At 40.7% G+C, this 10,085-nt stretch overlaps 2 protein-coding genes across 3 annotated transcripts; one reads left to right on the top strand and one right to left on the bottom strand.

Moving 5' to 3' along the window:
• LOC107619435 (DNA-directed RNA polymerase II subunit 1-like) lies at window positions 7–6,288 on the top strand. Of its 2 annotated transcripts, none has more exons than XM_021110279.1 (11): window positions 7–212; window positions 311–562; window positions 999–1,238; window positions 1,340–1,498; window positions 1,689–1,850; window positions 1,944–2,161; window positions 2,263–2,404; window positions 2,485–2,820; window positions 2,929–3,218; window positions 3,465–3,720; window positions 3,818–6,288. In XM_021110279.1, exons 1-11 carry the CDS (start codon window positions 123–125, stop codon window positions 6,035–6,037), a joined length of 4,365 nt encoding a protein of 1,454 aa, XP_020965938.1. In that variant the 5' UTR covers window positions 7–122; the 3' UTR covers window positions 6,038–6,288. The 2 variants fall into 2 exon arrangements, with proteins under 2 accessions (XP_020965938.1, XP_016177212.1); XM_016321726.2 differs by having other exon boundaries at window positions 3,465–3,729.
• LOC107616035 lies at window positions 6,832–9,401 on the bottom strand. The gene is made up of 4 exons (XM_016318040.1): window positions 8,749–9,401; window positions 7,491–8,614; window positions 7,328–7,410; window positions 6,832–7,191 (listed from the first exon to the last, which is right to left on the bottom strand). Exons 1-4 carry the CDS (start codon window positions 9,399–9,401, stop codon window positions 6,832–6,834), a joined length of 2,220 nt encoding a protein of 739 aa, XP_016173526.1.

The raw sequence follows: 10,085 nt of genomic DNA, 5'->3' as shown, positions 1-10,085 counted from the left end.
AAATGAACTCTTTGAGTCGCTGTCGCTCAACACTCGGCTGTTACACCATAATTTGAAATTTCAAAGTAACAACCACACTGCATTCTTTCCACTACTACCCCTTCGCTTCGTTGCCGTTTGCCATGGATATTAGGTTTTCCTTTCCTTACTCTCCGGCGGAAACCGCAAAGGTCCGAGCGCTTCGCTTCCAAATTCTCAGCCCCGACGATATTGTAATTCTTCTCAACTCAAATCATAATGCTTCTTACTCGAACGAACCACAATAATCGTGATCGTCTTCTCATTCATGTTGTTATTGTTCTCGTTGCAGAGGCGAATGTCTGTGGTTGAAATCGAGCATGGGATTGAGAACCCAAAGGTTGGAGGGTTAAGCGACCCGCGCCTTGGAACCGTTCATAAGAACATCGATTGTGACACGTGTGGGGCTGATATGGATCACTGTCCGGGGCATTTCGGTCACTTGGAGCTCGCCAAGCCAGTGTTTCACGTCGGTTTATTGAATACTGTCCTCGCTGTAATGCGTTGCGTCTGCTTCAACTGTTCCAAAATTTTATCCGGTCAGGTATCTTCTTCTTCCACCACCACATCCCTTAGTATCAGTTCATTTCACTGTGTATGTGATTGTCAAGGAAAATGTTTATGTTATCTAGATTCTTGTTTAGTTTTCTGAGTTAATTTGGGAGTAATAAGACGATTGGTGGAAAGTGGTTTGTCTAGTTGAGCACCGCTAGATAGTAATTTAGTCAAATATGTCAAATAATTTATACAAAGACAACGTGAGTAATATTGTAATTCTCGTAGACTTAGCCGGTGCTTTTAATTTTATTCTTCGGAGGCTTATAAGTACATCGCAAAATTTCCTCAGATTTCTTCACTTGTTATTGCTTAAGAACCTATTATTCCATAGCAGAAAATTCTTCAGGACTTACTTGTCCTATTACTAGATAATTTTGTATGTGGAGGGAAGTGAATTTTATGATGTGTACTACTTTAAGCAGAACAACAAAAAGTTTAAGCAAGCTTTGAAGATTACAAACCCAAAAAGTAGGTTGGAAATGATGGTGAATGCCTGCAAAAACAAAAGCTTTTGTGAAGGTGATGACGGAGATTGGGAGGATCCTATTAGAGAGAGTCATGATGGCTGTGGTGCTCAGCAGCCCAAGTTAACTATTAAGGGTATGAAGATGATTGCGGAGTATAAAGTTCCGAGGAAGAAAGAGATTCTTTCTGCTGAGAAGGTAATTGATTCATTCAAGTTCTGAATTTCTAGCTAGTGCACATCTATTTTGATTACTAAAGAGACACTTACATAGTTGGTAACATGTTAAATCCATTGAAGGTTCTTGGTATTCTAAAGGGGATAAGTGATGAGGACTGCCAGTTGCTGGGCTTGAATACTCAGTATGTACGTCCTGAATGGATGATTTTGCAAGTTCTTCCAATTCCTCCTCCATCCGTGAGACCTTCTGTTATGATCGACGCATCCTCTAGGATTGAGGCAAGTGTTAACTCTTGTCTTGCCTTTATCTTAATGTGTTCACTGTTTTTACATGTTCCACAGGTTCTTAATTCAAATTCAATTATCCCTTGTCAATGTGAATGATAACTGATAGCATTTTCATAGACAATTTTGATAATCAATTGTGTTATTTTAATTACTGACTTCTTTTTTTCTTTGTTGAATCTAGGATGACTTAACTCATCAGTTGGCCAGGATTATCAGGTCCAATAAGAATTTGAAGACACATGAGAGTAATGGATCACCTGCGCATGTTATTTCTAAGTTTGCTCAGTTGTTGGAGTTTCACATTGCCACTTATTTTGATAGTGCGTTGCCTGGGCTCCAGAAAGTATGATATTGTTCAGACAACTATTTTAGTACTGATATAAGATATGTTTCTGTTATAATAATTCATTTTGGGAACTTTATATAACATTCACAGGCTGCTAAAAAATCAGGAAGGCCTATCAAATCAATATGTAGCAGGCATAAAGAAGATGATGGTCAGATTAGAGGAATGTTGGGGAAAAGAGTTGATTTTTCTGCTCGAACACTAATTACACCAGACCCCAACATTAATATTGATGAAGTGGGAGTACCACGGAGTATTGCTTTGAACCTTACATACCCAGAGACTGTAACTCCATATAACATCACAAGGTTGTTATATGGATATTCTTTTCCTCTTGCTTATCTTTTAATGCATTTTCAACCTTTAACTAAACGAAAAATTAAATTTTTATTCCTTAAATAAAAAACAGGTTGAAAGAACTTGTAGACTATGGACCTGATCCTCCACCTGGGAAAACTGGTGCCAAATACATCATTCGTGATGATGGGCAAAGGCTTGATCTCAGATATTTGGAGAAAAGTAGTGATCTCCATTTGGAGATTGGATACAAGGTATTTGCCTTTAGACAATAACAACTTTAATTCTTTATGGTTTCTTCTAAGCCTTTTAATAGTTCCCAATGTTGTTTTAGGTAGAACGTCATTTAGAGGATGGAGATCTTGTACTCTTGAATCGCCGACCCAGTCTTCATAAAATGTCTATCATGGGACACAAAATCAAAATCTTGCCTTATTCTACGTTCAGGCTTAACATGTTGGTAACTAAGCCATATAATGTTAATTTTGATGGGGATGAAATGGATATGCATGTTCCTCAGTCATTTGCAACCAGGACAGAGGTGTTGGAGCTCATGATGGTGCCTAAATGCATTGTGTCACCTCAATCAAATAGGCCAGTAATGGATATTGTCCAAGATACACTTTTAGGATGCAGAAAAATCACCAAGAGAGATACCTTCATCACGAAGGTAATGTTCAGTGAATTTTTATATTACTGCAGTTTACTTATATGTCACAGTTCTTGTACGAGATATTCAGAGGTCTGATAAGATTTTGTTATGTTTTTGATTTTTTAGGATGTTTTTATGAACATTCTGATGTGGTGGGAGGATTTTGACGGGAAAGTTCCTGCTCCAGCAATATTGAAGCCAGAGCCATTGTGGACTGGGAAACAAGTTTTGAATCTTATCATTCCCAAACAAATAAATTTAACTGGGTATTCTAGCTGGCATGATCATATGGAAAATGGTTCATCAATAACCCCTGGGGATACTGTGGTCCGAATTGAAAAAGGGGAACTACTTACTGGAACTCTTTGCAAAGAGACACTTGGAACATTTACTGGACGTCTCGTTCATGCCATTTGGTATGCAGCTACAAAATTATCAGACAAATATTTCTACTTGAGTTTGCTAGCATCTTTTGATTACCATAGTCCATTTACCTTTACAATGGAAAGATCGGTGAATTGTTCTTGATCCAAACTTTACTACTAGCAGTCTAGCCACACTGTTAAATATCTAATATTATAATGTCATAAAGTTCCTTCTGACATAGTTCCTTACTTCCTTTCTTCTTAGTTCACCCCAACTTATTATTGGCTTGATTACAGGGTAGATGTTGGTCCTGATGCATCTCGTAAATTTCTTGGTCATATTCAGTGGCTTGTAAACTACTGGCTTCTGCAGAATTCTTTCAGCATTGGAATTGGTGATACAATAGCTGATGCGTCAACTATGGAGTTTTTTAATAGGAATATTTCAGAGGCAAAGAAGAAAGTAAAATACTTGATCAGGGATGCTCAAGAACAGAAGTTGGAAGCTAAACCTGGATCGACAATGATGGATACACATACACTCGAGAAGAAAGTGATTGATGTGATTCAATTATATTGCTTGTGACTTTGCTATATTGTTGAATGCCGCATTTGGTTGAATTGATTTTTAATGTTATTGGATATTTTAGGTGCTGATACAAGCTCATGAAGATGCCATAGAAAAAGTGAAGATGAGTTTATCTGAGAGCAATAATCTGAAAGCAATGGTGACAGCTGGTTCCAAAGGAAGTTTTATCAATATATCTCAGATGACTGCTTGTCTTGGTCAACAGAATGTTGAGGGCAAGCGAATTCCATTTGGGTTTACAGATAGGACATTGCCGCATTTTGTAAAAGACGATTATGGGACTGAAAGCCGAGGCTTTGTGGAGAACTCATATCTCCATGGGCTAAGCCCGCAAGATTTCTTTTTCCATGCCATGGGAAGTAGGGAAGGATTTATTGATAATGCAGTGAGGGTATATGAAACTGGATACATCCAGAGGCGGCTTGTGAAGGCTTTGGAGGATATCATGGTCAAATATGATGGAACTGTTAGGAACTCTTTAGGAGATGTCATACAATTTCTCTATGGAGAAGATGGTATGGATGCTGTTTGGATTGAAACACAGAATCTTGATTCCCTGAAAATGAAAAAGTCAGACTTCAATAGGACCTTTAGGTATGAGTTTGATAATGAGAACTGGAATCCGAGTTACATGCTTGAAGGGCCTATTGAAGAATTGAAAACCAGCATAGAGCTTCGTACTGCACTTGAAGCTGAAGTTTTAAAGCTTGCGTGTGATAGATGTCAACTTGCAACTGAGATTACTTGTAACAGTTCTCTACCACTGCCTGTTAACCTTAAGAGGCTTATCAGGAATGCTCAGAAGGCTTTCAAGATTGACTTTCAGAAACCTTCTGATATGCACCCACTGGAAATTCTAGAAGCTGTTGATAGGCTGCAGGAGAGACTCAAGGTTGTTCCTGGTAATGATCTTGTGAGTCAAGAAGCACAGAAGAATGCTACTCTCCTATTCAATATCCTGTTGCGCAGTACTCTAGCCAGTAAAAGGATTCTGCAGGAATATAGGCTTTCCCGTGAGGCATTTGAGTGGGTAGTGGGAGAGATAGAATCAAGGTTCCAGCAGTCACTTGTAACTGCTGGGGAAATGACTGGTTGTGTGGCAGCACAATCAATTGGTGACCTTGCTACTAAATTGACTCTCGAAACATTCCATTATGTTGGTTTAGGTGCTAAGAATGTTACACTTGGCGTTCCCAGGTTAAGGGAAATCATTAAAACGGCTAGGAGAATCCAAACGCCTTCCTTGTCTGTGCATTTGAACCCTGGGTCAGGTGTAACTTCGGACAATGTTAAGAGAGTGCAGTGTGATTTAGAGCATACTACTCTTAGGAGAGTGACCCACACTGCAGAGGTGTGGTACGATCCAGAACCAATGAGTACGATAATTGAAGAAGATGTTGATTTTGTGAAGTCCCACTTTGAAACGCCTGATGAAGAAGTTGCTATTGAAGGAATCTCACCTTGGTTGCTTCGCATAGAACTAGACCGAGAGATGATGGTGGATAAGAAGTTGAGTATGGCTGACATTGCTGAGAAGATCAACCTTATGTTTAATGGTGATTTGGAATGTATTTTCAATGATGACAATGCTGAAAAACTTGTACTTCGTTTCCGAATTATGAATAATGAAGCTCACCCGGGAGAGATACAGGATGGTTCTGCTGACAATGTTTTCTTAAAGATAATAGGAAGCAACATGCTGAGTGAAATGACCTTACGTGGCATCCCAGGCATCAACAAGGTTTTCATGAAAGCCATTGATGTTCAGAAGTTTAACGAAGAAGACGGTTTCCAGAATCATAAGGAATGGATGCTTGAAACTGAAGGTGTCAACCTGTTGGCTGCAATGTGCCATGAACATGTTGATGCAGCAAGGACTACAAGCAACCACTTAATTGAAATTATTGAAGTCCTTGGAATTGAGGCAGTTCGCCGTGCTCTCCTGGATGAATTGCGGGCTGTCATGTCTTTTGATGGATTTTATGTCAATTACAGGCATTTGGCGTTGCTGTGTGATACAATGACTTATCGTGGGCATTTGATGGCAATTACACGCAATGGTGTCGACCGGAATGATGCTGGACCAATGATGAGATTCTCATTTGAAGAGACAGTCAATGTTCTCCATGATGCTACTATATATGCTGAAACTGATCACTTGAGGGGTATCAGGGAAAATAACATGTTAGGCCTGCTTGCACCCTTTGGCACTGGACAATGTGCTCTGTATCCCAATGAAGATATGCTTAAGAATTCTAATGAGCTCCAGCTACCTAGTTAAAATGGATGGCGTGATTTTCGCATTCTTACGCCACAAAATCTCCTCTATATAAGCCCTACATCACCAAGTTATAGTCCTACTTATCATATTTACAATATCAGTTGTGTGCAAAGTATACTTCTTCATTGGCATTTTCTTCAGGTAGCCATAGTTTGTCTACACAAACCCATGCATTCTCGCATCTATTGTCTATCTATTTATTTTTATGGGCAATTTACATAAATAAAATGATTGAAGGAAATCCTTACGCAGATACAACATTGGCAAATTCCAGACGCAAATGCAACAAACGCAATTGTATGTAATCCGTGACACCTTCCAGCGGAATCCAAATGTACGTAATCCGCTACACCCTATTGCAGATTACGTTGAGAACTAAATACTCATAAACCGCTACACCCTGTAGCGGTTTATGATCATATGGTGCTAAAGCCTATTCTGCTACACCCTCGAGCGGATTATGAAGAGAGTGGAAGTTTGGGAACATATTTATGAATACCAGTCTAATAGTAACAACTCGTGATGCAAAATGTACGAAGTTATACAAATACACTCTTCATAAGCAGTAAGCCGTAGAAATATAATAGGCACCAGACATTAACACTAACACAGATTAAATTACTACATAAGTCTTACAAATGTAATAGTCATACAACGATTAACAGTTAAAGGAAATAAAAATGTCATAAGTCATACAAATGGGTAGGAACTAACACTAACACTAACACACCAAAGGCACTAACACTAACACCCGAAAACGTAAATTGCTACATGAGAAAATAAAATTCAAAAAACTAGAAGTCCCACGAACTACCAGCAACGGTGGAGCCTCTCTGGGGGAAAGATTTACGCGTGTGCCCAGGCTGTCTGCAGAGCCCGCATCGCTTTGGTCGGTTAGAGTCGGCCTCATCCATGTTGTTCCGGATTCTGGTAGACCTCGGTCGCCCATCACGACAATGCCTCAAGCTAGGATCCGAAATAACGGTCGGACTATCGTAAGGTGGCCAAAGTCCCTCTGGTATTGGCGGCACAAAACCCATCTGGTACGCCCTAAACACCTTCTGCATGGTGTAGACTTCGTCGACATAAATAGACAAGTCAAGCCATGACTGGGCACAACATGCAATTGCATGGCAACATGGATAATGGAGAGCCTGAAAGTATCCACAGTCGCATGTACGATCCTGAAGGAAAACTCGGTACGTCCCAAGTGAAAAGCTCTCGGTCGGTGTCGTCTCGACAACGGTGTACTCAGACTAGTGTCTATCGAACAGGGTGACAATGAAGCACCTGGAGTCTCTCAAGTAGCGCTCCATCGCCTTTATAAAACACTGGCAAAACTTGGCACCGCTGGCCAACTGAGCCTCTGCCGTCTGATCACGAATCACAAACAACTCCGCTAACCGACTATATGTGGACTTCACAAGGGCGGTAACCGGAAGATTTCATGTACCCTTCAGAACAGAATTAACACACTCAGATATATTGGTCGTCATGTGACCGAATTGTCTGCCACCATCCTGGTGCTGAGTCCACTTATCGTATTCTATTCTGTTCGCCCAATCACACATTGCTGGATTCCCAGTCCGCATTATATCAAACCAATAGTGAAACTCTGCCTCAGTCTTCGCATAAGTAGCGTTCACAAGCAAACGCTTTGCATCCGTGCCCTTAAAACTGAGTGTGAAGTTAGCTGCAACATGCCAAATACAAAATGCTCGGTACGCATGAGGGGGTAACCACCCACTGTTAGGGTTCTCTAGTGCAGCCTTAACGCCGTTGTGCCTATCTGAGATGACCAGTATTCCCTGTTGCAGAGTCACATGTTGGCGCAAGTTGGTCAGGAAGAAAGACAACGACTCGGCATTTTCCCCCTCCACGAGACTGAATGCAATAGGCAAGATGTTAGAGTTCCCATCTTGAGCGACGGCCAGGAGCAAAGTCCCTCCATACTTGCCATACAGATGAGTACCGTCTATGCTGACCAATGGCTTGCAATGTCGGAAAGCTTCAACACAAGGAGGAAACGTCCAGAAAAGACGATGAAAGTACACGGTTGAGTCATCGACGTCATCACCGACTCGAACCGAAGACGTCTTCAACAAGGCAACCGTCCCCTCCATGATAGACTGCATACCAAGGATCCAACGAGGTAGCTCGGCATAGGACTCTTCCCAGTCCTTGTATATCTGTGCTACCGCCTTCTGTTTTGCCAACCATGTCTTCCTGTAAGTTGGCTTGAACTCGTACGTTCCTTCGGTAGCTTCTTGCAACACCTTTATCGATACCGCCGCATTGGCTCGAACCAGAGGAAAGATCTTCGCACAAATCACGTGATAATCAAGTTGTCGGTGGTCGCTTGATATCGATGTAGCCAAGCATGTGTGTATTCTGTTGTACGGTCGAACCTCCCAGGTTCCCTTCCGCGCTCGAAGGCTGATGCGAATCATCCACGTGCAACCCTTCCCGAACTCCTTGCATCTCCCATGGTACTTAAAATGATCCGACTCCATCACTCTGTACTCAACACCACGCCGAATGTTGTAATCCTTTACAGTAAGCACAACTTCTTCCTTACTGTGAAAAGATTGGCCAACTTGAAATTCAGCTACAGAATTTCCCTCGTGCAACCCTTGACCCCAAAGGTTGGTGCTGACTCCATCGGTTGGCCGATGGCTTCCAGGTCCACGGTAGAATAATGTGCAGGTTACTCATGTGTGCCGGCACTTGACGGTGGTTGACATGTTGCTGGGTTTGTCAGAATTTCATCATCGCTGTCTCCTCCAATGTCAGCAGGCTCTTCGTTGGAATCATTCTCTAGCATCGCATTTTCAACCCGATCTGGTTCCCCCTCACGTCCTACATCTGGAGATGGATGAGTTGAGGTGAATACCCCATCTGGACCAGCTGGCCAATACTCCAACAAACACTCAGGTGCAACGACGGACATCGAGGTGGAGGCACCCCCCATCGTGGTGGACTGAGGGTTTGGCGCGGATGCCCCAGAACTATCGATCCCATGTTCCAACTTTGCAAACAACTTGTGTATCCTCACTTCCGGAAAACTCCGACGACAATGAAACAACACTTGCATATCTTCATCTGATCGTAACGCGAATGTTTCATATTGCACACCGGTTAACACAACCGCAATAGGAATCTTGTAGAACAGCTTCTTCACCCACTTTGTGCCACCGGCGCCCAACTTCTGCAATATACTGCTCTTCAGATCCAACAGTGTATCAAACGACCTAATGAAAACACTCAATGGTTCTCTATCTATAAACTTCACACCGTGCCTCTTACTCTTTTTTATTTTTCCAGAAGAGTGCACTAACACCAAAAAGCTCTCTTCACTCTCCATTCCTCAAGTTATGAATGAATAAAAATGACACTCTACACAACTTGCTGGGTATATATAGGCATCTTCTAAACTTCTATTCTCTTCATAATCCGCTAGAGGGTGTAGCGGAATAGGCAGCACCATATGATCATAAACCGCTACAGGGTGTAGCAGTTTATGAGTATTTAGTTCTCAACGTAATCCGCGACAGGGTATAGTGGATTATGTGCATTTGGATTCTGCTAGAGGGTGTCACGGATTACATACAATTGCATTTGTTGCATTTGCGTCTGAAGTTTGCCAATGTTGTATTTGCGTAAGGATTTCCTTCAATCATTTTATTTATGTAAATTGTCCTATCTTTATTATATAAAGATATGTTTTCCCTTATAATAATGCCATGTCAGCGAGGTTGATTACAAGAAATCAACCAATCATCCCTTAGTAAAAGATTTTTAAAAAATTAAAAGAAAATTTTGTATCTATTATTATTTAATTAAAATATAAAGTATTAATTAAATACAATAAACACACTTTAAAAGTGTCATAATAATAATAATTATAAAAAAAGCAATTAATCATACTCTCTAATTTTTTATTTTTCATTATTCACAGAATACATTATACATATTCATCTGTTTTATTATATTATCATTTTTAAAATTATACATATTCAACATATTAAAATTATAAATATTAATTTTT

Source organism: Arachis ipaensis, chromosome B09, assembly GCF_000816755.2.
Source record: "Arachis ipaensis cultivar K30076 chromosome B09, Araip1.1, whole genome shotgun sequence".
In the NCBI taxonomy this organism is placed as follows: Eukaryota; Viridiplantae; Streptophyta; class Magnoliopsida; order Fabales; family Fabaceae; genus Arachis; species Arachis ipaensis.
Note: the sequence above shows the minus strand (reverse complement) of the source record. Positions and strands in the feature narration are given on the sequence as shown.